Source organism: Colletotrichum truncatum (genome assembly GCF_014235925.2).
Source record: "Colletotrichum truncatum strain CMES1059 chromosome Unknown Contig_0003, whole genome shotgun sequence".
In the NCBI taxonomy this organism is placed as follows: domain Eukaryota; kingdom Fungi; phylum Ascomycota; class Sordariomycetes; order Glomerellales; family Glomerellaceae; genus Colletotrichum; species Colletotrichum truncatum.
The window spans coordinates 5,719,851-5,746,875 of record NW_027222400.1 but is presented as its reverse complement, the minus strand read 5'-3'; the positions used below and the strand labels follow the sequence as shown (position 1 = coordinate 5,746,875).

At 51.4% G+C, this 27,025-nt stretch overlaps 8 protein-coding genes across 8 annotated transcripts; 5 read left to right on the top strand and 3 right to left on the bottom strand.

The window, feature by feature from the left end:
* Positions 1-285: 285 nt before the first annotated feature.
* On the top strand, positions 286-921 carry CTRU02_206455 (uncharacterized protein; the record flags this gene model as incomplete). The annotated part of the gene is made up of 1 exon (XM_036733454.1): positions 286-921. One exon carries the CDS (start codon positions 286-288, stop codon positions 919-921), a length of 636 nt encoding a protein of 211 aa, XP_036574795.1.
* Positions 922-1,466: 545 nt separating this feature from the next.
* Positions 1,467-3,246, bottom strand: CTRU02_206454 (fungal specific transcription factor; the record flags this gene model as incomplete). The annotated part of the gene is made up of 5 exons (XM_036733455.2): positions 1,467-1,504; positions 1,566-2,254; positions 2,342-3,063; positions 3,119-3,164; positions 3,218-3,246. The coding sequence occupies 5 exons, from the start codon at positions 3,244-3,246 to the stop codon at positions 1,467-1,469; spliced, it is 1,524 nt and encodes a 507-aa protein (XP_036574796.2).
* An 850-nt stretch (positions 3,247-4,096) lies between these two features.
* CTRU02_206453 (putative short-chain dehydrogenase) lies at positions 4,097-5,175 on the top strand (the record flags this gene model as incomplete). Its single annotated transcript, XM_036733456.1, has 2 exons — positions 4,097-4,478; positions 4,535-5,175. The coding sequence occupies 2 exons, from the start codon at positions 4,097-4,099 to the stop codon at positions 5,173-5,175; spliced, it is 1,023 nt and encodes a 340-aa protein (XP_036574797.1).
* Positions 5,176-5,558: 383 nt separating this feature from the next.
* CTRU02_206452 (signal peptide-containing protein) lies at positions 5,559-7,026 on the bottom strand (the record flags this gene model as incomplete). The annotated part of the gene is made up of 3 exons (XM_036733457.1): positions 5,559-5,728; positions 5,781-6,668; positions 6,720-7,026. The coding sequence occupies 3 exons, from the start codon at positions 7,024-7,026 to the stop codon at positions 5,559-5,561; spliced, it is 1,365 nt and encodes a 454-aa protein (XP_036574798.1).
* A 463-nt stretch (positions 7,027-7,489) lies between these two features.
* Positions 7,490-9,407, top strand: CTRU02_206451 (C6 zinc finger domain-containing protein; the record flags this gene model as incomplete). The annotated part of the gene is made up of 3 exons (XM_036733458.1): positions 7,490-7,508; positions 7,563-9,046; positions 9,093-9,407. The coding sequence occupies 3 exons, from the start codon at positions 7,490-7,492 to the stop codon at positions 9,405-9,407; spliced, it is 1,818 nt and encodes a 605-aa protein (XP_036574799.1).
* Positions 9,408-10,619: 1,212 nt separating this feature from the next.
* CTRU02_206450 (sulfonate biosynthesis enzyme) lies at positions 10,620-11,717 on the top strand (the record flags this gene model as incomplete). Its single annotated transcript, XM_036733459.1, has 3 exons — positions 10,620-10,909; positions 10,967-11,084; positions 11,142-11,717. 3 exons carry the CDS (start codon positions 10,620-10,622, stop codon positions 11,715-11,717), a joined length of 984 nt encoding a protein of 327 aa, XP_036574800.1.
* Positions 11,718-13,957: 2,240 nt separating this feature from the next.
* Positions 13,958-16,234, bottom strand: CTRU02_206449 (udp-glucose 6-dehydrogenase; the record flags this gene model as incomplete). Its single annotated transcript, XM_036733460.1, has 3 exons — positions 13,958-15,178; positions 15,247-15,695; positions 15,976-16,234. 3 exons carry the CDS (start codon positions 16,232-16,234, stop codon positions 13,958-13,960), a joined length of 1,929 nt encoding a protein of 642 aa, XP_036574801.1.
* Positions 16,235-25,284: 9,050 nt separating this feature from the next.
* CTRU02_206448 (Endoglucanase cel12A) lies at positions 25,285-26,693 on the top strand (the record flags this gene model as incomplete). The annotated part of the gene is made up of 4 exons (XM_070204721.1): positions 25,285-25,405; positions 25,489-25,538; positions 25,786-26,192; positions 26,333-26,693. 4 exons carry the CDS (start codon positions 25,285-25,287, stop codon positions 26,691-26,693), a joined length of 939 nt encoding a protein of 312 aa, XP_070061825.1.
* Positions 26,694-27,025: the final 332 nt, after the last annotated feature.

Genomic DNA, 27,025 nt, shown 5'->3' with positions numbered 1-27,025 from the left:
CTTGGGGGTCGCAAAAGGAAGAGACTTACTCGGCTAGATCTTGTCGAACTCTCTCCTGACGAGGATAGCGATTAAATATACATTGTTCCTCTGATTTCACTCCGACTTTATCGTATTATTCTCTATTAGTTTCTTATATTTATAGTAATCTATTCTAGCCATCTATGTTTTATGTAACTTACTCTTTCTCCCTATAACTAACTAGTTATATTTTCTTTCTATCTTAGTTACAGTATTTCCCGCGTTTCTTGTGGGTAGCAAAATTACCCGTGGGTAGTGTAACCCATGGGTCGTTTTACCCACGGGCCTTTCAACCCGCGGGTAAATATAGTGGGACTGCCCGTGGGTAATTCGGGTTTACCCAAACTACCCACGGGTAGTTTTGGGTACTACCCATACGGGTACCCGCGGGTATTACCCAACCCTATCCTTTGGCTATTAGCCGATGCACGACCGGCGCTGGTAAAGGCCATCGTCGCCCTTGAGCCCTTAGGCCCGCCATTCTCCAAGGTCACTATTAGAACGGCGCCCGGGTCTCCGTACGGCATTTCCAATGCACCGCTCACGTATGATCCCCCGGTGAATGATCCCGCCGTGGATTTGGTACGCTGTCAAGTCAAGGCGGGGGTAACGGGCCTGCTGGATGGACTGTTACAGGCGAGCAAAAGTGAGCTGCCACCACGGAAGCTTGTTAACCTACGAGACGTTCTCGTTCTGGTGGTTACTGGCCAGGCCTCCTACCACGCCCCTTACGATTGGTGCACTGTTGAGTATTTGCGACAAGCGGGGGTAGACGCTGACCACCTGAAATTAGAGGACGTAGGAATCCTCGGTAATGGGCACATGATGTTCCTTGAGAAGAATAGCGACCGGGTAGCTCAGGAGGTTCAGATGTGGCTGGAAAGGATCTTGACACATTAGACATGACCGTATCTGAAAGCGCCTCATAGAAATTCAACGAGTACAGGTATAGGCAAGTACACCAAATGATATCCGTAAAAGAAGTGTTGTTACCGCCTCCAGAGTTATCCGATTTCTCGTTGGGAAAGCCTGCTCTTAGGCTAGTCTGAGCGGCTTTCCATCCACTGCACATTAAAAGCAGATGTTTAGGTGTCCGACCAGGACGCAGTTTGCGGAGCAATTGAACACCAAGCTCGTTGACGGAATATCATTAAAGTATCCCTTACTCGTCTTATGTCTGCAATGACGCTAAAAGGATTGAAATCCAATATACCCGCCCTTGGCTATCTTAAATCATGCTGCGCTCATGAAATCAACTCTCTTCGCGGCACGCCATTCACTCTTCGTCGTGTTGCATACCGATTTCTGACTTGATTCAACCGTGGAGCCGCAAGACCCGAGGTTTACGCCAGCAAGGTAGTGCATGTGGCAGCAACAATGAGCTTCGTATCCGCGACACACCAAATGTGAAAAGAGTCTGCAGAGGCGGTGCTTTTACTGACTTACTAACCGCTCGAACCATTCAAGAGTTGAAGACATTTCGCTATGAAAAAGGAAAAAAAAGTCAGTTTTCTAGCCTGGAGGTCAAAATCAAGGTCATTTACCTGCAACCCTCCAGCGCTGTGAAATCAGGCCCAACGCTTCAGTGACTAACTGCAATGTTGTATCCGCTCCCTCTACAACATCGCCCTCACGGACAAACCATTGGCATTCAGTGGCGATATCGTACAGAACCTGGATGACCAACGGGCTCAGACTATTGAAGTTCTGCGCAGCTTGTTGAATGACGACTGATGCGAGCATAGGCCCACACACTGAAATAATCTGCTTCAGTCCGCGTATGGATACATTCTGCATTTCACTTTCCTCTGGCAGTCGTTCTCCTACAGCAGCGGGCTGTATGCAAGCGTAGCCATGATACAGAGTTAGTCGCGCGACCGTGCAGAGAGCAACATCTACAGCCGTAGCGGCAGCATGAAACGACTGGGAGAGGTGCATATCGAGCGCCGACAACGTCGCTTCTAGCTGAAGTGCTTCATTTAGTATGTCTTTGCTGACTAGGGAGCCTTTCCTTGAGCTTCTGTGGGAGAGTACTCGTCCGAGAATATGTGATGCTTGACAAACTCGTGCGAAAGGACCAATCTCTGAATCAGTGGAGAAGCCGGTTGTGTATAGAGGTTGGCTTGTGCCTATTGATCCCCGAAACCAATCCAAGTCTGACGTTGGTAACAAGTCGCCCTGAACTGGCTCGGGTGTTGCGAGCGGAAGACCTACAGGGCCGAGGCTCATGTAGCTGATTTTGTGTGTAAGCGACCTGTGAAGTCAAGAGCAACTAACGAAGAAAGCACTCGTCGGTCGAAAGTGCTGAAGATAGACTGACCGTTCTAAGATTATTGTAGCCCACCATGTTCGACGCTCTTCTTCCCAGTGAGTCCATGTTGGCGGAGTCTGGAAAAGTTGGGTTGTGTGGTTTCGATCGTGTACTCCTCTCAGAAGGCCGAGTCTTGCTGCGCGGCCTACGGTCAAGTATGCCGCAGGGAAAATGCCATGGCCGATTTCATAGGTAGCCATGAGAACAAGTGACTGGAAGAAGCGCATCGTCATTGGCAATACAGTCTCCAAGGTGCTAATGTACCTTCGGACAGCCTCGTATGTTGGTGACTCGATGGCGACCAAGTAAGTGCCTGCATCTGGTTCCATGACTAGTTTCATGCTGAGCAGCAAGAGGGCCAAATCTGCTGACAGCCCAATCTCCAGATCCTGCCGCAGCTTCTTTCTGCTCACGAACGGGAACCAAGGGTCGATAGAACTGAAGTACGCATTGCAAACCGATACCAGGTCTTGGCCAAGTAACTCTAAAACATACTTGGGTACAGAGCATGTCCCGCTCAAGGAATCATGGGAGACGGGTTGAAATATGTCGGTATCGAGAAAGAAAGTAGTAGGGAAAGACGAATATGGCTTCGTCGTGCCGCTCCAGATCTCAGAGTCGATGGATGGCGTTGGCGTAGATATGAACTGGGGTTTTTCAGATTCCCCTTGTGGCGAGCCATATGCTTTTCGCCCTGCTGGATACTGACATGTTTTACCCAGTCGAGTACACTTGGACAGGTAGTCAGTCGTGGTCACGGTTCAAGGGTTTGAATGAAAACCCAACTAGTGAACAAGAAGGGAACTCCCGCGGGCATTTCCTCTTTAGACGCCTGACGAGAGGTCAGTATGCTTCAGGCATCAGCAGCTTTGGGGTGAGACGTGCCTACATTGGCGACAAGACTGAGGTGCCATGTCTTTCACTCTTTCCAAGTGATGCTCAGAGCTCGTGAAGGCCGAGGACGCCATGTTTGTTTGCTCAGAAGTGACCAAGTACACTGGCCGCTGAAAGAGCGATGTTGCAAAGGACAGCAGGATAATTAGAACCTTAGCTGTTGTCCGCGTGTTCATTGGCGAGTAGAAGCTTCCTATCTACGGAGAAAATAGATGCGTCAGAGGTTACTATGCGAAATTAAAAGGTGAGCGAATAATACAATTCCTTTCATGTCTTACTTGCAGGAGTGATGCTGACTTACCCCGATGCCGCTAACTGAGTTCGGTTTGCATCTCGGGCGGCGTTATAGAACGCCGATACTGAATTTTTTCTGACATTTCGGCCTTTACAGTGCCGTTAGGGACGGACATAAGCCCAAAGTCCCTCGCATCCTAAACATGACGCTTCTCCCAGCGCCCTCCCTCATCGCTAAGCGTTGGGGAACATGGGGCAGGGAATATGCACGAGCGGACAATTGGGTACCCTCAAGCGGACATTTCACACCACGGAATCCTTCCAAAATTGCCGCTCTCCCCTCATCGCCAGCGGACAATTTGAGTAGCATCGCGGTCGCTTAGCATCAACATGAGGAGCGGACAATTCAGAAAACACACAAAGCGGCAATGGCATCATGCAGGATATATCGCTTTTTGGGACAGTCAAATCCTCCCGGCGACATTGGACTCACAGGATATAAAAAGGGCTATAGATTCCTCTGTTTGAGAAAAGAAAATAGAACAGCATCACACACTTGAACAGTAACTTAATTGAACCCATCATACTCCATCCAAGCCCTTATCATCGATCCAAATATCACACGCATCTCTCGCAATGGACGCCTTCCACCCCTATGCCAATATCTTCGCCAACCCTAAAGGCCCTGGCGATGCTCGCCCTACTGCTCTTCAAATCATTCGCGACAACGACCTCACCAATAAGTGGTCAGGCAGGGTTATCCTCATTACCGGCGGCACGTCTGGTATGGGTCTCGAGACGGCGCGTGCCCTTCATACTACCGGTGCCGACATCTACATCACGGCTCGAGACTCCGCAAAGGCTAAGACTGTCATTGAAGAAATCACCAAATCATCTGAGGGAAATGGCAAGCTTGAGTCTATCGAAATGGACATGAACTCTCTCGACTCAGTCAAAAAAGCCTCGCAGTCATTTTTGGAAAAGTCTGACAAGCTTAATGTCCTTATCAACAATGCTGGTAAGTTGAAAGATCTTTCCAATATCAAGTTCTTGACTGACACATGTTCTCCTTAGGAATCATGGCCATTCCGGAACCCGCCAAGACAGCTGATGGCTTCGACCAGCAACTTGGTGTAAATCATCTCGCACACTTCACACTCACTACCTTGCTTCTTCCCACCCTTATCCGGAGCAGTACAACCGCCTTCAACTCCCGCGTTGTGGTCCTCACCTCTTCAGGGCATAGAGCTTCATCAATCAACTGGGACGACCCAAACTTCAGCCAAACCGAATACAACCCTTGGGTCGCGTACGGCCAGTCAAAGACGGCGAACCTCTGGATGGCGAACTACATCGACCGCGTCTACGGCCCAAAAGGCGTACACGCTGTTTCCGTTCAGCCCGGCATCGTCATGACGGGATTGCATGCGCACGTCGACTTGGCGACGGCTTCATCTTGGCAATCCGATGCAGCTGTGGCAGCTGAGGTGAAGACGCCAGCTCAAGGCGCGGCGACTTCTACGTGGGCTGCTACGGCGGACGTCTGGGAAGGAAAGGGAGGAAAGTATCTTTATGATGTCGGAGTCAGTGGTCCAGCAAAGGACTTGGCCTCCATGGCGGACTTTGGCTACGCGCCTCACGCATTTGATGAGGAGGGAGAGAATAAATTATGGAAGTCAAGCGAGACTTTGACTGGTGTTCAGAGTGAACAGTAGGGGACTAAAACGGCATTTCATTTTGTAAACGCATCTACAAGTAATCTTTGAATTGTATCATTATAGAGCTTAGTTTCAATTTGATCTATAGAACGCCGACGAAATCAGGTCTGCAAGAAACATTATTACACACACTTTCATCCAAACGCAACAAGAGACCGCTCATCATAAGTCTACGTTGGTAAGAGTCAGTCACATATTTGCCAGCACATCACAGCTCATTGATCGAGGGACGATAAAGGTTACGGAAATTGATTGCACTCCTCAGGCGGCTTCAGTAACGACTGTATAGTTCTCCCGGTTGCTCTGAATATCCAGCTCAAATCACTCTGCATTCGCCCCCACACATCTTCTAACGCTTCATGTATCTAGGCTAACCAAATTCAAAAGTGGACATTCTCAATGGTTTCGCGACGAAGCGTCTCCGCGTCCGCTTGGAGAAGGAACCCGGATCTAAGTTGGTCACTGATGGCCTGACCAGCCATACGTCGAAAGTTCACCACAGATCCATACAGATTTCGAAGCTTGTCATTGTCAAAAGGCCACTCAGAACCTAATTCAACCGGTCAGCCATTATTCTAATCAGGTTTGGGGTACAAACTTACCACAATACCAACTCGGTCTTCCTTTGGGGGTCGCTGCGACGATTCTAGATAGAGGTGCTTCTGTGTGCACGGTTCTGACACCTCCAGCGGCGTTTCCATGCTCATCGCGAAAAATCTCATCACTTAGGGCTATTGTCTGAATGATGGCGCTTGGAGGAGGCGATATAGCCGATTCGCTTATCCATTTCTCCATTCTCTCGAAGATGGCATGATAAATGAATGAGTTCGCAAATGTGCTCCATTTCGCTCCGTGAAGTTTAGCCACGGACCATCTGGCAAGGTCAACCTCGGATGCATATCTTGACTCCCGGTGCCCCATGCCGGCAACTTCATACAGTCGGAATCCATCGCTATCTGATCGCCGGTGTGAAATGTCCTTCATCTGGCCACCCACTCCACAGAGTGCTCGAACAGATAGAAACTCTGACTCGCCCAGGAGCTCCATGATCTTTGCTCCAGGTATGTCAGGCAGAGCCTCTCCACCTGATTGGCAGGGAACGAATGCTTCAAAGGGCAAGTTACCATTTGGCAGCCTCAAATGAGACGAGTGTGTAATGAAGCGTCTTGTAAGTCCTCCTGTCTGTGACAATCCGGTTAAGATTACTCGAGTAGCCTTGAGCCCCAAGTCGCCTGCCCGGAGGGCATAGGAAGCCTGGACAATTATTTCAGGACACTGAATAGTTGCTGGCCACCACTTGGCTTTGAATGAATCGTAAGCAATGCGAAGTGATTCCTTGGTGGTAACGGCAGCGTATGGAATCGACTCCTGAAACTCGTCGGCCAGCGGGCCTGGTATGAAATGCAAGTCTTTATATCTTGTAGGGTTTACCCGTTTGATTTTACCCAGTGCTGAAGGCGCTTGAGAGTCAACTTCCAACCAAGCATGCCCTGTAGGGATGTTATTAGCGATAGAATTTCACACAGTTCTGAGTCAGTTACCATTGCGCATAAGCCATCGGTTTATATGTCTCCAGATGCTTGTTCCACCCCACAAGTGTGATGGTTCTAGGATTACCAATCCAGTGAAGTTCGAAATAACAGCTGGACAGCGGAGAAGAATCCGGGTACAATAAGATTCTCCAGAAGCGATCCCGCTCAAAAGATACTCGCGACTGATGTAGCCATACTCTTCAAGGAGATCTACATGGTAAGGCTCAATGATAACAGCGTGCGATGTCACTGTTTCCGGAAGAAAGGTTGTTGTTGGTACTGGAACCCGAATCTTGGGCGTTGGCTGATTCGTCATGGCAAGTATGGTGGTTACTTAAGATGTTATAGAACTGAGGAGCAGACATAAACAAAATACGCACATCATGATGTTTAAATAGATCAACTGCATAGTTTTAACCACATGATTGTTGAACATTTCGCGAAGTTGCTGGTTGCCGACAGGATCCCGTGACCAACTACTTACAAGAAATGCCGATAGTGTCACATGACAAGGATGTCCGACATTGTCGCTTGCCAACATAGCCAATAAACCTGCTTACCGACAAGCCTCACTTGGGTAGAAAAGCCGATTCAGTCGCTCTCCGCGTGTCGCTTATCACTTTCCTGTCGTCAAAAGGGCGACAGGTGCCCCAACCTCAAAATCCAGACGCTTCAAAAGCATAACCACACAAGCTAGTGTATAGGGTAACATCGATTATACCTCAGTCCACTACTGGTGTGTTTGCGGAAGACTTTTGTAACGGTTGAAGACAGCAAACATGAAGGCGACCCTCAAAGGTTCGGGCACCGATAACTGTCTGCTCATAACGTGAACTGACCGCAAGGCTGCAGCATGCTATACCTGCAGAATACGCAAAGTTCGGTGTGGAGGACCTACGCCAGTGCCAGGAGCCAAGGATGGCTTGCCCTCAAAGTGCGCCAACTGCCGGAGGCTTGAGTTCCAATGCCAATGGAAGCCACCAGAGATTGGAGAGAGCTATGTGCCCCCGCCGAAACGAAGACGGGCAATAGGGCAGCGGCGGCCACGATCACTAGCGAAAACCTCAAAATCCCCTTCTGTAGCAAATAGTCCCAACCCGGAATCAGTTGCAAACGACAAGTGTTCGGCTTCCGACATTCCATTGTCTCAAGGTGTCCAAGAGCGTCCGCTCGACAAAGATGGCTGTGATCCAAGTCAACCTTTTAGTCCTTCTGTCTACCAAACAGGCGCCTTTGAACTAGACTTCAAATTTGAAAGCGAGTGTTTGGCTTTCAATCTTACAGGAGAGGGCTTGGACGATTTCTTTCCTTTTTCAAATACAGACACCTCGCTTCTCAACCTATCTGACCCCTTAGCTGTTATCTCAACCTCCACATGGCAGCCAAACAATGACGCTGATCGCATCATTCGTCCCGGCTTTCAATCTCAGAGCACTGGAGACGTGCCGTCCGTTATCAATGATGACAATCGTCATCTAATTCAGCACTATCTCGAGGTCATGAAAGGGTACTCGAAGGTGGATGATCGTCCCAAGGAGTCAAATAATCTCTTCATCTCAGCATTTACTCAGTCCCTGACTTTTCCGCCCCTTCTTTACGCTATTTTGGCGTTTTCTGCATCCCATCTATCAATAAAAGACCCGCTCTGCTTTGAGCAAGCCAACAAATTCAACAAACTTGCAGAAGAAACCTTCCACGAACACAAGAATCTCCAGGGCACAGATATCGCCAGCCTCCTCGGTGCTCTTTTCGTCCGCATTAAACAAGTGCATGTTATGGGTGGCTGCGTTGACGACTTTTTTGATCTCATCGCAGCCGCAGTCGACATCGTGTCAACAAACGCTGGAGAAAAAGCACTTGCAGATCCCAACAGTCTAGTGCGACGTATCGTCTTGCGGCTTGCTCTTCTAGATTCACGGGCTACCTGCTTTGGACTAGGAGGCGGTCAGCTTGTGAGGCTGCTCCGGCAGTCACCTGCGTTGTCGTCTGTTTTTAACTTTCACGCCTCTGATTCCTCTACTCCCTCATATAGCGCAGCCATGAATTTGCTTCGAGCAGATATTCTTCGCAACCGAATCGGCGAACTTGATACAAGACTCCAGGAACAGTTGCAGGCAGAGTTCTTAACGGGTCCACCCATACGGATGGACTATGTCAAGTCTCTGTACGACGATATTCAGCGTGAACTTGATCGCTGCGATCACGAGGCACTATATTCTTGTAAAGGACTGGAACCGAATCATGCAATGGGCGAAGTCCTTGAGTCGGCTCAATACAATTATTATGCTGTATCCTCGGCGCTTCACTCAGCGCTTCTTTACCTCTATTGGGTATATGTAAGTACAGGGCTGAGCTAGCGATTGTCCACGCTGACCAAGTTAGCCATTACCATGCGTCAACACTCATACCTCCGTTTCAAAGATTCTACAGTATCAACTGAAGATTCAGCAAGACCCCTCTCGAGCCAACACCCCTACTTCGATACTGCCGTCTTCGCTGTTCCTGGCCGGCCTGTCCACCACTGACCCCATCCATCGCGACTGGGTGCTCAGATCCTTGAAAGAAGGAGAACAATGGGGCCTGTATATACGGAAGACAAGGAAATTGCTGGATGCAGTATTCAAGATGCAAGTTGCAGGTCAAAAAGTTGACGTCCGTCATGTAATGGACCAAGTTACGGGCAAATTCTTCATATAATACAACACCAAAGCAGAACGAATTTATAAGAAGGTTTCATCCTTTCCGAGTCCTGTTTAGTCAAACGGTCGGTTTATATTTACCGCCGGAGCCTTTGACGCTTTAATGAAGCCATGCAAACAGTGACCTGGCCCTGATTTATTCAAACGAGGTTATCCGTTGGCTCAGTTTAGTTGGATTTCATTACGCTGGTTTTGTTGTCTGTATGGTAACAAACATCAAAATCGGTCATCGACAAAAATAAAAAGTTGACAGACACATTGTCTAGCTTGCTCTCACTCTGTTGGAATTGAATCGATCACTTTTCGTAGGTGGATGCTAGCAGAACGTAACTCATCGCGCAAAAAAAAAAAAATCAAAACGAAATTCCGGAACGGGGAATTGAACCCCGAGCCTGACGGAGCTCTCGTATGAGAGCGTCAAATGTTGACCATTACACCATTCCGGATTTGCTTGTGCTAATTCTGCAATAGGTCCACTTGAGTAGCCCTAGTTTATCCAAGCAAATTGTCGACATGGCTTCTCCATCATGAAGAAAGCGTTGACGCTCCAGCAATCTTCACACCAGTTGCACTTAAGCCTGTCTGCCTCCAAAATATCAAAATTTACCTCAATTATCTTCTGCCTGGTGCATCCCCCAGAAATAACTCGGAGATGGGAGGCTTTGGCACCTTGACCAATTTGATAACCCACCGTGTACCTGAGTCAGCATCTTTTAAGGACTCTCGTCGACTACCTCTTAGATATTCGGGGCAGAAAATCCATGTTTGTATTTAATTTGGTTATGATAAAGTAATGGCAGTTGTCTCTATTCGTACCATTGTCATAATTGCGCTGTTATTAGTCGGTTGACCACTAAGATAAAATCAAGGCCGGCTACGGTGAAAGTAATTATTATCTCAAGCAATACCAACATCTTCTTCGACTGAAAAATGACTAATTCCGTCTCAAGTATCAGTCAATGAGCGGCTGCCGAGCAATTTGAGTGGGCATTCGACCAAGTTCAGAATTGTGATGTCATCTCGACCTCACAAAGACGTGACACGGAGAACAGCTCAAGTACTTTAAAAGTGCTTCTCTAAAGACAACATGCAAGATTCCGTATAGTTCTAACAATTAATTGCAAACTGTCTCCCAGTACGCATTATTTGAAAGAAGCAGAAAAAACTTACCCTGAATTTATATCTCCCACATATCTTAGTGAACAACAATATGTCTGCCGGTGTGCTATCCCGAGCCGCAGGCCGGTCGGCCTTACTCCGAGCAGCCCCCTCCACTCTCCGCCCGGCGGTTCCCGCTCCGCTCGCACGGTCCTTTGCGGCGTCAACGAGTGTTCCGATGGCAGCTCCGCGACCTAGAGTCATGCTTGAGGATGAAAAGGGTTACGGATTTATCCGTCATAACCCACGCGATCCCAAGCCGCGCACCAAGTCCGTCACCGAGATTCGCGGCCCTTATTACTCTGTCATGGGTAAGCGGTATCTCGAGGATGTACTCGATACGTGAGTCGGCGACTTCTCCCCTCCGTCCCAAGTCAGATAGACTGAACAAAGTCTTAGGATGGGCCACTATGTTGACGGCCTCAAATTCGCCGGTGGTTCATTCTCGCTATTCCCAGAAGAGAAGCTCAAGGAACTCATTGACCTTGCGCATCAACACGATGTCTACGTTTCAACGGTATGCCTCTCCAAGTCACATCCCTTCATGAAAACGGTTGCAAGCTCACACTTACAGGGCGGCTGGATCGAACACATCGTGACCCAATCCAACCCCCAAAATGCCGTCGATCGCTACCTTGAAACCTGCAAGCGGCTAGGCTTCGACGTGATCGAGCTCTCAACAGGCTTCCTTTCCCTGCCGCCGTCCGACTGGTTCCGCCTCGTTGAACGAGTGCAATCAGCCGGTCTCATTCCCAAACCTGAAATCGGTATTCAGTTCGGCGCCGGCGGCGACACGGCGTCGGCTGACTTGGAGAGTTTGGGCAGCCAATCAGACCCTTCAAAGGTGGTCGACCTCGGCAAAAAGTTCATTGACATGGGCGTCGAGCGGATCATGATTGAGAGCGAGGGAATCACGGAAAATGTAAAGTCCTGGCGGACGGACGTGATCCAGAAGATTCTGCGGGATCTGCCGATGGAGAAGGTCATGTTCGAGGCGGCAGACCCAGCAGTATTCAACTGGTATGTCAGGGAGTTTGGGGTTGATGTCAACTTGTTTGTGGATCATTCGCAAATTGTGCAATTGAGCGGTTTGAGAGCCGGCATCTGGGGCATGGCAGACACATTTGGCAAGATCACGACATTTCGATGAGATGTCGGTTGATCGAAAGCTACAATTATAAACACCAAAGATCTATTGTTTAGTCAAGATGTATTCTTTTGAGGACATGGTATAGGGCCAAGACAAGAACATTTCGAGACTTGACCATCTTGTTGTAATTGAAACAGTATAGGCATGGGATTCACTAGTCGCCAAGCCTGTGATGGCTAGTTTGCAATCATCTAATCTTAACACTGCATGGAATGTGTAATATCCGTCTGATGAAGCCCACCTCTATTGCGAGAAGCATTACCAAACGGCGAGCATACGCGTCCTAAACCCCAAGGAAATCACCCCATGAAGCAGCCGGTGATCTGTACCTCTAGCGGGAAGAGGCCTCGTCATCACCTCACTTATCCATTCCGTGTTAGCCGGGCCTTACTCGCAAAACAGACTTCCTCCGCAAACGCCACCAGCAGCCCAACAGACCATTCTCGACGCGGATCCTCAATTAAGGAAGGGGGGTCTGGCCGTTGGTTACAAGGCGAAAATGGCGCCGGCGCCGAGTCGGCAGCCCCTATTCGCATCCAGACCGTCGCCCGACTCTCCTCCACAGCGGAGCCGCAAAGCCTGCCCAACTCCAAACAATCCACATCGGCATTCGCGATAACGGACACCACTACTGCAATGCAACAGAAACACGGCGTTTGAAATCCTCCAATGACGGTGAGACACCGTTCCACGCTTCAGTCTTCAGGGTAAAGTTTCCAGGGGGGAACCAGACCAAGCTTTTCGGTTCACGAACAAGCCCAGATGTTCTTGGCACTGCTTCGCTACGGATGCAGAGTAAGGTACTTCGGCATCAAACAAATGACGTTGTTCATAAAGTAGACACTAAAAACCCAGTCTGTCTATTCAACAAGTCACCATAGAAATGTAGACAAAACAAATACAGTACGGCCTAAAACAATGTACAAGGAACCTACAACCGTGATATACCACGTCCATAGATCCCGCCAATGGGAAACCAGCAGACCTGTAACCGGTAGACGGCGTCGAAATTTCAACCAGGTGACCCCCCCCCCCCCCCCCCCCCCCCCCTAGTCCATGGGCAAATAATCAATTACAGACCTCGTCCCCAGATGAAACGAACGAACCAAGATCGTCAGCCCAGAGCACCCCGAATCTGGCCCAATTCCCGTCCGCAATATGCCCAGACAAGAAGCGCAATCCAGGGGGTGGGAAAGGGGACCCGCAAACCCGCCCCCATGCCGGAATGAGATGACGACTGAAGAAGCCAGGCCAGAAAAGAAGAAGAGGAAAAGAAAAAAAGCAGAGAATAATGACCAGTCAGTCCCGCGTATATTTTCTCTAGAGGGACCCTCAGTGGACCACCGTGCGAGTCGTCCCCTCGAGTTTATTCAAATAAAGTTGGTACCGGGACACGCTCGAATGAAACCCCCATTATTATTGTCTCCACCAAGGCCAACTTCAGATAGATTACAACCTGGCCACCCAGGGTGACCGCCGGATGGTTGAAGCGAACAGTACGGACTCTGAGACGCACAGTTTTTTTTTTTTTTCCCTTCTTCTTTTCGGCGGAGGCTGTGACGGACGCGCAATCACCCCGCGGCACAAGGTGGATTCTTTTGTTGTGCTCGGAGAGCGGAACGCCGCTGGGACATCCTGGTCTTTGGGATCTGGTTACTGAATCAGCGTTGCACGGGGACCAAATTGAATGGCACGATATCACGTAGATGGCTCTGCTTATGGTTCATGTAAATATTTGACATCTTTCTCACGTTGATTACAGAGGGCTCATCAACTAATAGTTAACTGATGCACTCGAGCCAATCGTCACAATCACCAAAACCACAGTCAAATAGAGTAGAACTTGTAAATTGGGTATATTTATCCCACTTTCAGCAAAAGCTTCAACCCCTAGGGCGTCTCTTGTCACCGGCCAGAATTACAAGATTTGGCTAGGTCTAAATGTTCCTCCAGCTAGCGGAAGTGAAAGTAAAGAAAGAAAAAGCAGATCTAGAGATCGGGGAAAAAAAAAATAAGGTGATCCCTAAATCATGAAAGAATAATGATGTTTACGCCGCCTATTGCCCTTTGCCCTTTCCTAAACGCCGTTCTTTGCAGCGGAGTACTCATGTAATTGTACGTTCGGCCGTCGTCAATGTTGGTTGGAAAAATAAAAAATGCACAGCATCCCCAATGCGTCGCTCCGCAACCGCTCTTTTTCTGATAATTCCGTAATCACACAACGCGCGTCTCCCGATGCCTCAAATGTTGAGTCCCTTGCCGATGCCCTGTACCGTGAAGCCGAGCTTCTCGAGCTCCGGTCCAGAGACGACGTTGCGGCCGTCAAGCACGAGTCGAGGGCGCTTCATGACGGAGGCGGTCCACTCCCAGTCGATCGGGTCGCCGAGGTCCTCGCTTGCGGCGTCCAATTTGCATCCCTTGCAGTCTTGAGGGCACTCGTTTTCGGGCATCATGCGCTTGAGGGGATCAAGGGGTGTGTCGGGAGCACCGCGGGAGACGAACTTCTCAAGCTCGACGACGTCCATCTCGGACAGGGGGGCCTCCTTGAGGAAAGCGGCAGCCTCCTCGCGAGAAGCCTCACCACCGCTCCAGATTGAGGAGCGGCGGGCAGTAGCCTGGGCCTTCTTGGGGTAGCGGAAGTGATACCAGGGGGTCAGGATGCACATGGCGCTCGAGCCGTGGACAGTTTCACGCCAGGTAGAGCGGACCTTGACCCGCTCCAGCACGCGCTCGTCGTGGATCGAGCTGCGGACCTCTTCCATGACCTCGCGGGGGTCGCAGCCGGGGTCGAAGATGGCGATTTCGCTGGGCATCTCGTGGGCGAGCTCGGCAATAATGTGGACAGCAATGCTGTTGCGGGTGTCGTTGGTGTTCTCCTTGAAGGCAAAGCCAAGGATGGCGACCTTCTTGCCACGCAGGTTACCGTTCAAAGCGCGGTGGACCTTCTGGGCAAAGCGCTCGCGCTGGTACTTGTTAATGTCGAGGACTCCCATCCAGTAGTCGGCGACAGTGTCCAGGTGAAGAGTACGGGCCATGTAAGTAAGGTTCAGGATGTCCTTCTCGAAACAAGAACCTCCGAAACCAACACCGGCGTGGAGGAATTTCTTGCCCAGGCGGGAATCAGCACCGATACCCTGGCTGATCTCCTGGACGTCGGCACCAAGCTCCTCGCAGAGAGCGCTGATGCTGTTGATGCTGCTGATACGCTGAGCAAGCATTGCGTTGGCGACCAGCTTGGTCAGCTCGCTGGACCAGGTGTTGACGGTAAGAATCTTGGACTCGGGTACCCAGGCGGCATAGACGCTCTTGAGGGCGTTGGCGGCGCGGATGCCGGCGGGAGTGGTAGAGCTGCCGATCAAAATGCGGTCGGGGTGCATGAGATCACGAACTGCGGTTCCCTCAGCAAGGAACTCCGGGTTGGAGACAATCTCGAACTCAGACTCGGGCTGGTATTGAGCCATCTGCTGCGTATTAGTGCCTGATTCTGGTAGCCCTGCGGCTCTATTTTTTTTTAAATGTCCCAACTTACAATCTCCTTGATCATGCGGGCAGTTCCCGTAGGAACAGTGCTCTTCTCCACGATGACGGCGCCGTTCCTTGCGTACTTGGCCACTGTCTCGCTGGCTCCCTCAAGAGCACTGAGATCGGCAGTGTAACCCGCACCGAGACCGTATGTCTTGGTAGGCGTGTTAACGCAGATGAGGACAATGTCCGCCTCGCCGATGCATCGCTTTACATCGGTGGTGAAGGTGAGGTTGGGCTGGCGGGAAGGGAGCTGCACTGCCTTGCCCACCGAGGGGAGGAAAGCGCTCGTCTCGTTGGTGCCGTCGCGGGCGATGCGGACGATCTTGGGAAGACCGGCCTCGTGGATGGGCAGGTGAGGAGAGTTCCATGCCGCAATGCGGTCGGCGTTGAGATCGACGACGTTGACGGTGAGGTTGGGGTTGTGGAGAGCAATCAGAGCAGCAGTTGGGCCACCTGCAAGTTGTGGTTAGCTCGGATTTTTGACTACATCGAATACGAGATCTTGAAAAGGCAGTTTTGACGATGTGTGTAAGTGACACAACTGGACGCAGGCTGCCAAAGCACAGAGCAGCGCACCAGCTTTTTTAGAAAGCAAGACCGTCGTCTGTCGGCCTAATTTCCGAAATCAAGCTGCACCAGCTCATAAATTTGCCAGGACGAAGGTTTCGGCGAGTCAGGGCTAGGGGTGGATAGAAGATGATCTAAGGGCTGCTACCAAATCACAAACACTTACCAACAAAACCAGCGCCAACAAAGCAGACGTTCTTGACGTCCATAGGAGGGAGAGGGTCGAGTTCAGAAGAGCTCCTCGCATTGTGCTTCAGCTCGGGACTGCGAGGTCTGGAGGCGGGAGGAGAGGAATTGGGTGTTCCGTTGCTGGAGTCGGCATCGGAGTGCCCCGGGCTGAGGGCGGGCGACTGAGAAACCATGCTGCCGACGGTAGAGGATGAATCTGTTGTGATGAGGCCTACACGAGCGAAGCTTGCAGCCATCGAGTGATCTGCTCTGTTGGGCAACAGAGCCAGCGACCGGGTAGAGTGCAAACGGGTTGGCTTCCCGAGTGTTGAGAGGTAACGACTGGCGTTACTGGCGTTAGAGTGCGAGGCGGAACCGATTACTGGATTCGGCGACCTCGATAGAGATATCTGAGGATTCAGAAAACTGGCTTTTCACCTAAAGCCCGAGAGTATCGAATTAAAAAGCCTGGCAAGCGACCGAAAGTTCCGGCGAAGAGTGAAACGAGCGGAATAATGGTTGACGTTGCTGATGACCACGTTGTGTAATGGGAGGTGGAGGGCGGACAAGAGTGCCTTTTTGAATGTGTGGAGAGAGTATGGTGCTGGGGATCGATGACACCAGCGGATTCAAGGGTTGTGGAGAGAAACCGGTGGTCCTGGCTGGCAGAGACAGAAAGGCGAGACGAAGTTCCTGAAAAGTCCAAAGCTGAATTCCCTTGCTTTGCTTGGCTTCCTAAGCACTGCTTCCTTTTTTCTTCCTTTTTTATGTGGCTTCCCAAGTTGAAGCTCTGGCAGTCTGGCTGAGTGAACGAAGGACAAGACAAGCCGGTTCAGAACAGTCGAAGCAAGTCACTGTGGCGGGACTTGAGAGGGGGGATGGGTGTGTGGGCGCGGATATCGGCGTGGAAGTGAGACGCGAAAGAACCGTATGAAAGCGAGAGTGGGATGAATAGTGACACTAACGCTTAAACCCAGGTTCACATGGAGGTGGCGCCCGTTATAAGAGGTTGACGATGAGGTCTTGGAGACAAGAGCAATGTCTTGCTGCGCTTGAAGCGAATGGATGGGGGGGGGGGGGGGGGGGGGGGGGGTATGTGTCTGATTTTAATGTAATGCGCCGAGGCACGAATAAGGAGGGCGTGGAGCGAGTGGCAGGTTTATTCAACCTGGGGAATCATCAATCTCCAACGAAGGTGAGGAAAAATGTACCACAAACAAGCGCAAGTAACAACAGGCGACAAAGCGGGCTGGACGATCCTGCAAGTGGAAAAGGGCCAGCAGGGCACAGGGGCTCTTTCTTGATATATTCCCCAGGGTCTTGGCTCTCTTCAGAGGTGTCTCTCTATTTACTCCTGCTTTGACGGTGCAGGCGGCGGCTTGTAAACTGTGGACCACAGCATTGGATGGTGGGAAAGGGGATGGGTAATGGGATGAGATGGGATAGGATGGGATGGGGATTGCAAGTGGATTGGATGGGCGGGTGAGAGGAGCATGGAGAGAGAGAGTGCGTGTGAGAGAAGGAGATAGGCATGGCATGGGCATCACATCCTTGCAAAAGAGAGTACCAGGAAGCACCACTTCCCATCCATCCCAGCCGAGAGAGACCGGACCACAGTGTGCTACGTATACATAGTACATAGAGAGGAACCAGGACAGGGCAAGACGAGGCCGGGGCCAGGTCCGGGTTGAGGGCTTCCTAGAATAGTGAGGCGTCTCAACTGGTGGTTTATGGTACGTTCAGTTTATTGTCGTTACCTTTTGCTCATACCGTTGAGGGCTGAAGCTGAAGACTCGGAAGGCGGGCACATACACAAAGTAGAATGTCGAGGTGATGTGAGGAAGTAGTCGGGCAAAAGCAACGATAGACAAACTACAGGACGAGAGGGACGAAGAGACAATGCCCCTTCTAGGTGATAATCGCCAATTTTCGCCTTCGAGACGCTTGGCCTTATCGCACGGCACCGTTTCCACCGCTGGAAGCTTGGCATTCGGTACACCAACCGTACCGTACGTACCCAAGACTCCTCCGCCTTGCAGTAGTAGCGGAAGCAGAAGCAGTTGGCGGACAGGATGTCGGGCTAGGGATATGGGGCCCAGTGGGCATGTTTTACACATCCACGCAGGAGAGCTGTTGTCATCGTCGGTCGTTTTCTGCTCACCGGCTCAGCTTGCTTTGCACACATATTCACTCATGAGGCAGCGGTATACCATTTACTGCCCACCTAGGAGAAGCCGGGCTGCTCCGGATGGCCCGCGCTGCGACAGTGGCGGGATCCCCCGGACAGTCGCAGCATCATGAGGGACGGGATGGCGTGGAAGGGATGCGTGTCCTCCGTTTTGAAAACGAGGGGCTCAGGCGCTCTAGTGTAGGACAATAACGGGAACACCTTGGCCCGGTCCCTGAAAAAGAGCTTTCCTTCTCAGGGGGCCTAGCCCATCATCGGGAGGCGACGGCGATGATCAACGATAAACATGAGAGTAAGGCCCTTGAAAAGGGGTCTTTGTCTCAAGCTTTTACAGATGGATCTGTAACCTGCAAACCACAGCCTGCGCCAATGTTGACGACGAGAAGTAGCGGTATCATTTTACAGCCGATGGATGGTTACCGTTGACTAATGACAAGTCTCTCCATGACGCGGTCCCATGTCTGTGAAATGAAAAAGTAAATGACAGCCCAACAAGAGGGGGAGGCCATAGAGGAAAGAAAAACAAGGGCAAAACGGATTGGCGGGATAAGCAGCGAACGAATACGCTCCAGTTTCCCCAAAGTTACAGTGGCTCGCTCCTCCATCAGTGCCAGGTGTATGATATTGCCTTCCTATTTCTGCCCCATCCGATGACAGGTACATTGCCCCATTGGCTTCCACCGGTGCCGAAGGATGTACCTGATCGTCTGGAACATTAGAAGCGGGTGCTGGCTGGTGCCATGGAGATTGGAGATTGGAGATGAGGGAGGGGGGGAAGACTCCATCACTATGAAAGTGGTACAGTGCCAGTGCACAAAGAACCAAGTACCTGCTGCTGCTGGCCTCCAAAACTAAGCTCAAGAAAAAGCTGAAATTTAGCGGCAGTTACAAATACATGCTACCGCTATGCGTAGGGGCCACAAGCTGCCTGAGAGTAATAGAGATTCAGCACTCACTGCGAGTACGTACCGCGCGGGTATCAGTAGATTCCCATGTCCGTGTACTACTTGGTCTCTTGTAACCTTGCCTCCCTGCTGTTCTGCTGAATGGAGACGGACAGGTGGGCAAAAGCAGATTCGCTTCAGTTACCGGGGACCCTAAGACCAACGCTAGCAGGCAGTGTTGGCATGGCAGGCCTGGCAGCAAGGGACCTGCTTGTGTCTTAGCCGGCCCGCCTATTGCTGTCAGGCCTGTCAAGTCAAAGTCTGTGACATCATCTCGGTTGGTGGGCGGTTCTCGACCTTTGTGCATAGAGCTAGTCTTTGGGTTATGTGGAAGTGGTTTAAGCCGCAGCAAGGGCTTTTTCGATGTTCCAGCGGTGCATTGGTGCCCGAGGGACAGTAGCGAAGCCAAGCAAGTAAGGGTGAGAAAAGAGAAAAAAAAAGAAACATTCGAGACACGATAGTGAGGTACCCTAGTGTGTTGTGGTGTGGGAGAGTACAAGCTTAAAGTGCCTCCACTGAAGTCCACCAAGACAATATCTCTCCATTGTCGCCATCAGTTCATGCACAAACTGTCCAATCTGACCAAAATGAGTTTACCCGCCTTCTCAGGCATATCGGGTGGCCTTACCCAAGTTCCCGATTCAATTGGTTGAGGTACTCCTTACTTGGCGAAGAAGCCTGCTCGTCAAGAAGAAAGAAAAAACCAAAAAAAAGGGTGTAACAATGCCAACCTTCTAGGAAGTGCCACTGCTCATCACTCCACCTGTGCAGCGACACTAATGTATCGACATATTCTGCGAGCCAGCATGGCCGTTACCATTAGAGGTAATCTTGACGAGACTCCACAGCTACTAGAAGCTGCGTGGTTCTGGGCGGCTATCCAAAATCTTAAGGCCACCGGCCAGGGAACAAGGTCATCTTCGTGATGGCCTCTCGGTCTCATCTATCACGAGGCCTTGGCTGCATTCGTTACCGCGAGTTGAATCCTGCCAACGGCCAGCAAGTACAGTAAACACGAGAAAAAAAAGAGAGACCTCTCCCCCACCGGTTGACGCCATATCCACAGTCTGTTTATTTCGGCTTCATCATCGTCATTGTTGGTCATCACTCACGGTCCACAATGTAACTGAACTGACTCTCTCCGTGTGGCCTGCTCGTCGTCAGATTATGCCCACAACGGCCGCTCATGAGGGGGACTAGGGGGGGAATAATCAAGACTGTATGCGTGCCAGTCATGACGGTAACGGTTCCCAGGCCCCCATGTCGCGCGCCCATTCTATTGCCGTCGTCGAAACATGGCAGTTGGACTCCCAGCGCTTCGGAATTAAGGTAGTGGACTGGGATCGGTCTGATACTCTCGCTGATCGCCATCATCCGTTTGCCCTCATGTTTTATCCATACAGCCCGCAGAGGGGTCATCCCAACCCTGCCACCTCATACAGAGAGCCTCCCAGCCCACTTCGGCCTCACTCATAGTGGCCACGGCGACGGCCAGCGATGCGGTACTGGCTCCGCCGGCCGATCTGTAAGAGATTATATCAAAACCCGTAAACGCTATCGCTCTTCTCTAGAAGCTGCTCTCGTTCGTGGGATGAAATTGGGGCGATTGGGCGGCCGGACTACCCCGAAACACCGGCTTACGAACCACTCTAGATGCCCCCCAAGCTTGCTTGCATCCTCTCTCACCATGTACCTCCACTCCTCTGACTTCCCGCCTTCCTCTCCTCCATCGGAGTGGCGGAAGTCAGGAGATGAGGTAGGGGCATTGGAGAGGGGACCTCATTACAAAGTGCAATCACAACATCGCCTTGGCCTCAAAGTACAGGATTACCTAGACTGGTGAGTGGTTAATCGAGAGCCGATCATCTCGCCCTCCGACAGAACCCGCTGCTCCCCCAATCGCCAGCGCTCAGAGACAGTCTTGGTGCCAGCATAGTGAGTGACGGAAACTGTACATCAGCAGGGGTGGCCCAAGGGGGGGTATATGGCCAATGGGGGCCAAAATTGACGAGATACTGGGGAGGCGAAAAAGGGAAATAAAACAAAAAATAGAAATCATACCGGATATGAAAATGAGGCTCATTAAGCCAAAGTTGTGTGTGTGTGTCTCGCACAGATTGGGCCGGGAGGACGGGAATAGTAGCGCGATGGCAAAATACTTTTTGACTGAACCTGCGTCCCCTGCTGAACGCCATGCACACTGCAGGGCTAGCAGGAAAAGGCAGAGGAAAGACGTCCGATCTTCAGGCACGAGACATCCACAACCACGGGCTGGCCAGACCATTGAACAATTGCCGCAGCGCGGGGACGCCACAGTCATGCAGCAGGGCTTGCTGTTGGCTCGGTCTTGTCCCACACAGCACGAAGGCTGAGTCCAGGGAATGGAACGGACGAGCAAGGCAGCGTGAGCGAGAGACACAAGACAAGACATCAAACCAAAGGGGGGGAAGAGAGGACCTGAATCAGACACTGGACAGGAAGGGGGAGAAAAAAAAAAAACCCCAAACCAGGAAGGATTATGCAGGGACAGGTGTCATCAGCAGTAGGGAATCAGAGGAACAGGAGCTTGCGCATCTGTCACGGAGCGATGAAACTCGGGCTCCCCCATTCTGACGTGCTTTTGCGCACAGCCGATTGGGGAGCTGGAAACCCGATTACGGATAGGGAATTCAAACTTGCAGAGGAAAAGAAAATGACAAGATAAAATAATAAAACCATGATGGTAATGAAATAACGTCTGTGGGTACTTTGAGAGAGTCCCTCTTCGACGCAGGTGAGTCCAACACCTGACGAGGTAGATCCCCGTTAGATCGATAAGGCATAGGGGGGCGCACAGGGCCGAATCTGGCAACCGTAATAACGTAGACTTTCTCTCGTCTCGCTAGACATGAACCTTGGGGGGTCAAGAGGCACCGTTATCTTCTGCCCTCCAGGTGGGTTTTGTTTGCTGGAGCTGAGGTGCGTTTACTGTAAGCTTTCGGGGTCTTTTCATCTCGCGACTACCCGAAGGACCCGTGTAGGACTGCTTCAGCCGCGAGACGGTGCTGAAAAGTCACGCCAAGAGTAGAAATAAGCAAGCCCGTCTTTTGCCGGAGCTGGGGGGACAGTCACATCCGTATGCCGAAGCGTCTATACGCAGCGGAAGGGAGGCCACGCACAAACACTCACCATTCAGCTGCGTATGTACGCATACAGTACCACAGTACACACAGCCGTGTCGCCGTTAGCTGGTTCCCCCTTTGAAGGTGACCTCGAAAACCTGGTGTGGGTAGGCCCAGCGGACCGCCAAGCTGGCACCAGGGCGGAGAGATGCAGGTTCCCACCCAGACCAAGCCTCTACCCCTGTCACTGCTGACGACGCCTCGTTGATTACAGGCTCGGCATGGTGGATCGTGGGCACGGAACAGGACTTGGAGATGGGCTCGATGGGGCACTCTCTCCATCTTTCGTCTCGGTTGATTCCTGGTGTGGCGCGGCAGTCTGGAGCTTTAAGTGTGAGAGTGTGGACACCGGAAGGATTCAGTCGGAGTTGGCGGGGGTAACTAGGGGGAGAGAGAGGTTATGCGAGGCTGCTGTTCGGTGCTGTGGTCCTCGCTGGTTGATGCTCTTTTCAGGCCTGTGGTCGTCGTCTATATCGGATCGGACTCGGTTTGGTTTACCTACCGAAGCATTACAATGCTCGACTTTGCGCCCTTCGTCTTCCGCCTATAACCGCTAATTTTGGTAACTGTGTTTTTTTTTTTTCCCCCTGATTCTCATCACCTGATGAATTTTTACCCGCCTCTTCCCCTGACCCCAATCCCGTTCAGGCTGTTGGCATCTTGACCCAGGTAATCTCAATCTCGTCTCGGCGGCTGTCGTGAAATCCATTCCGTCTGTTAAGAGCTGCATCTGGAGACACCCGACATTTGGCGTCAGGAACGTCGGTTACGGCGGCACTTTGCCCAGAAAAAGCGGCCCCCTTTTCTGGTTCTTCTCGGCGGAGTAGATGTAGGTGTTCATCGGCAGCAAATTGGGACCAACAATTGGGGTCATTGTGTGTGTTGGAGTCCTCCCTCTCCTCCGAAAGCCGTCCGAGTTGGTTGTCCAAGCTCTTGGTGTTCCTTGGTGTGCTTGGTGGTACAGCCTGCCAATCTTTCGGATGGGAGGGGGGAAGCGAAAAAGGGGGGTCTCTGTTCACCGTTGTGCTGGGTCGAAATCCGGGTTTGTAGACCCTGTAGTAGTGGTGGTGGGTGGTCGGGTTTCCCACATGAATACATCGGATCCTGATGACCTCGTTTTTCTTTCACGAGACATCCTCGTTTTTTGCTTACTCGTCGTCGATTCGTGTTAAAGAGGGAGTAGTCCGAAGCGACGAGGGGGGCGACGGCTGACGATTATGTACTTCAGCGGCCTGGGCTATACGAGATTCTGGGATCCCATCTCTGCCGTTCCATTCTGTTTTGGGGCAGTTACGGGTTACGAGAAGTGATCTTTGGCGGTGCCCGAGGGCTGCGAGGGCCCCCTCTAAGCGAAGTCTAGGGGTGCCTCTGAGCAGTGAGTGAGAGGCCAGGGGCTTAGTCAGTCTACGGTGGTCCAGGCCTTTACAGGGCGGTCGTTTACCGTGGTGAGTTTAAACTTGGTGCGGCTCTGAGATGAGATGCCCTGAAAGAGGCATCTCGCCTGCGTGAGTTGAATGCAATGAGGCCATATGAATGGTCGCGATAGGGTGAGTTTTATCTCATTTCCCAGTGCTCACTATTGAGACTCGCCCGAATACGGGTGATTTCCCAACGAATCTCAACGAAGCGCTCATGAGCGTTGTTCACATTGATGCATTTCAGTTCATGTTGTCTAGGATATCGACATTTTAAATGAAAGAGAATAATTCAGCAGTTGACGGAGACTACTCTGTAGGGAGCTGCAGAGCGAATAACCATAATTCTTTAGTGAAAGCTGCTTAAGCTTCTCCGTTGACTACACTCACCAAGCCTGTTTCTTCCGCCCCGCGAGTCCGGAATCTTCACTGGGGAAGTCCCCAATTATGCGGTGTGCTATGGGGAAGAAAAACTGGGAAGCCATCGTCATCATCCGCCTAGCCATGACACCCAAGACTTTTGGTGTTTTGTCTAGCGGCAGCCACCCTTGGACTCTACAGCATTTACGCTGAGCCGTCCGTCCATTGTTCACTGTCTGACGCGTCCGCAATATTTCTTCGCTGGTGGTTGAAATACTGTGACACCAAGATAATGCGTCTTGGACCCAAGTCTTCCAAGAGCTTGGCATTAGTCTACATTGAATGAAATGCATTTGGCCGTCAGTACAGTACAATGCGTGCAAATTCGCAAAACAGCATTCACCATCAACATCTATCTGCTTATTCACTCGCGTTATCTCTTATACCCATTTCGGTAGCCAGCGACTAACCGCAAACAGAAAATGAGCATTACCATACCAGGAAAGGCATTCAATGGTGGCCGTTGGACACAACCGGCTAGACGGCGCGGTGTGGTTGCTTATTCCCACTCACTTGGACTTATCCCACTCACTCTTGGTGGTACCTCATCACACGTCACTTGCCCATGCCAGAAAAAGTAGCTTTTCCGTGATTTACATACTGGGTTTTATACGCATATACCAGCCTACACGCTGACGACAGTCAACACCAAATCCTCTCTCATCTCATTCACCTGTTGACTTTGAGAATTCAATACATTGTCAGTAAGTGAATTTCATATGAATCAATCTCATCAGAAGGAATAATAAAACTAAACAAGGCAACAGAAAAGACAGTGACGTACGTACCTGGCATATCCGTACACTCACTCAACTCTTGGTACAGCCAGATCCGGACCTCCAACGCCCAGCCTTCGTCACTGCTCGCCGCCGCTCCGCAGTTCCTGCTGTCATTCGACGTGGGGGAATAAGCACGCAGGGTCTCGCTTCGCTTTTCGAGCCTGGCTCTTTTCGAATTTGTTTTTCCTCTTTCCCCAGTACATACTAGTATAGAACAACATCACGACGGTCTAGGCCTGCTCGCGTCCCCTTTTTTATCACCCTTCTCTTCCTCCTCCCCCACGTCACAAGGGAATCGACCCGTTTACATTCGCTCATCGTCCACCGCTCTTTAACTCCTCGACATCCGCAGGAACAGTCATCTCACACACCTCGCGGATCACTGGATAATACCCGCACAATGAGAAACGTCCTGTTTGCTGCCGCCGGTCTGGCCGCCGTCAGGTCCGTGTACGCAGACTATGATGCCACCATCTGCGGAAGGGAAAACAAGTTCACAAGCGACGATAACCAGTTCATCTGTAAGTGAGGAACCTCAAAAACTCTTTCACGTGAGCCTCATGCATTTTCTCCCGCACCAGAGGCTGACCCCAGAGACATGCAGTCCAGTCAAACGCCTGGTCCGCAGTCGGCGACGGCTTCCAATGCGTATCGGTAAGTCAATGTGACGTGAGGTGCTGCCATAGCATGTAGCCACGCGTGACCCTATTCCTATTCCTCTTCCTGTTCCTGTTCTTGTTCCTATTCTTGTATCTGTCTGCTATCCTCCGGCCTCCGGCCGGTCTTCACCCCCCACTGCTCTCTCCCCATCTCAAGACCCTGCATATTTCTCCCTTCACAACATCTCACATCTCAGACCCCTTCCCCTCCCCCCGATCACCCCGCTGATGCCGGCTCACAGGTCGACCAGTCCGTCCCGGCGTTCGACGCGCCGTGGAACTGGGAGGAGAACCCGGAGAACGTCCACTCGTTCCCCCACGTCCGCTTCAACTCGACCAAGCTGCCCACGCGCCTCGACGCCATCAAGTCGTTGCGCCTCGCGACCCAATGGACCATGAGGGCAGGTAACCCAGGCGACAGCCCGCCGCGGGACTTCTCGGCGAACGTCTGGTCGGAGAACAAAAAGAACCTCACGGGCACCGTCGCCAATGCCGCGTGGGACTTCTTCGTCGACAAGAACAAGAGCCGCACGTACAACCCCGTCGACGCTGAGGCCGAGATCATGATCTGGCTGGGCAAGGTCGGCAACCCGTACCCGCTCATGGGCGACTCCATCCTCACGAACATCACGCTGGGTTCGACCGAGTTGTAAGTCAATTTCACCAATTGTCATCCCCTCTGTAAAAGCTGCACAGCGCTTTCCCCTACCCCCCTTGTCCGGAGGAGTCCAGCGTAGAATGCAATCCTTCTCGTATTCAAAATCCATACTAACCTTGCCCCACCAATAGCTCCCTCTGGTACGACACCAACCAGCGCGAGCAAAAGGTCTTTACCTGGGTCACCCGCAACGGCGAGGACGTGAACGAGTTCGACGAGGACGTCACGCCGCTCTTCAACTACGTCCTCGAGTCCGGCGAAATCGACAAGGAGTCCTGGCTCGGTCTCGTCGAGTTCGGGACGGAGACGTGGCACTCCAAGGGGAACGTCACCTTCAGCGCCGCGCACTTTAGCATGGAACTCGACAACGGCGACAGCGGCAGCTCTGGCTCCGGCTCCGGCGACGGGGAAAAAGACGCGGCTGTCACGGTCAGAGCCTCTTTCCTGCTCGCGGCGCCCGTGGTGTTGATGTTGCTGTCCGCCTTCTGGTAGATGTGAGAGCGCGCGTGAGGCTGTATACGCGTAGTTTATTTAGTTCACGGGGTTTTAATGCCTTAGTAATTCATATCTTGCAGTCATTTTCGTCTACCGACTATTGACATAGTATCATGAACATAGTCCTCATGAACATCAATAGCCTTGTCAACACTACAATTCAAGGTGCTGAATTCTACACGCCACCTTCAAACCCATTAAAAGACTTTCAAGATGGAAGGACTACACGGTGAACAACTAGTCTCGATCCAGCCCACCTACAAGTTAAACCTGATCCGCAGGAACCTGCGTATTATTCCACGTCACCCCATATGCAAGATCGTGTATGT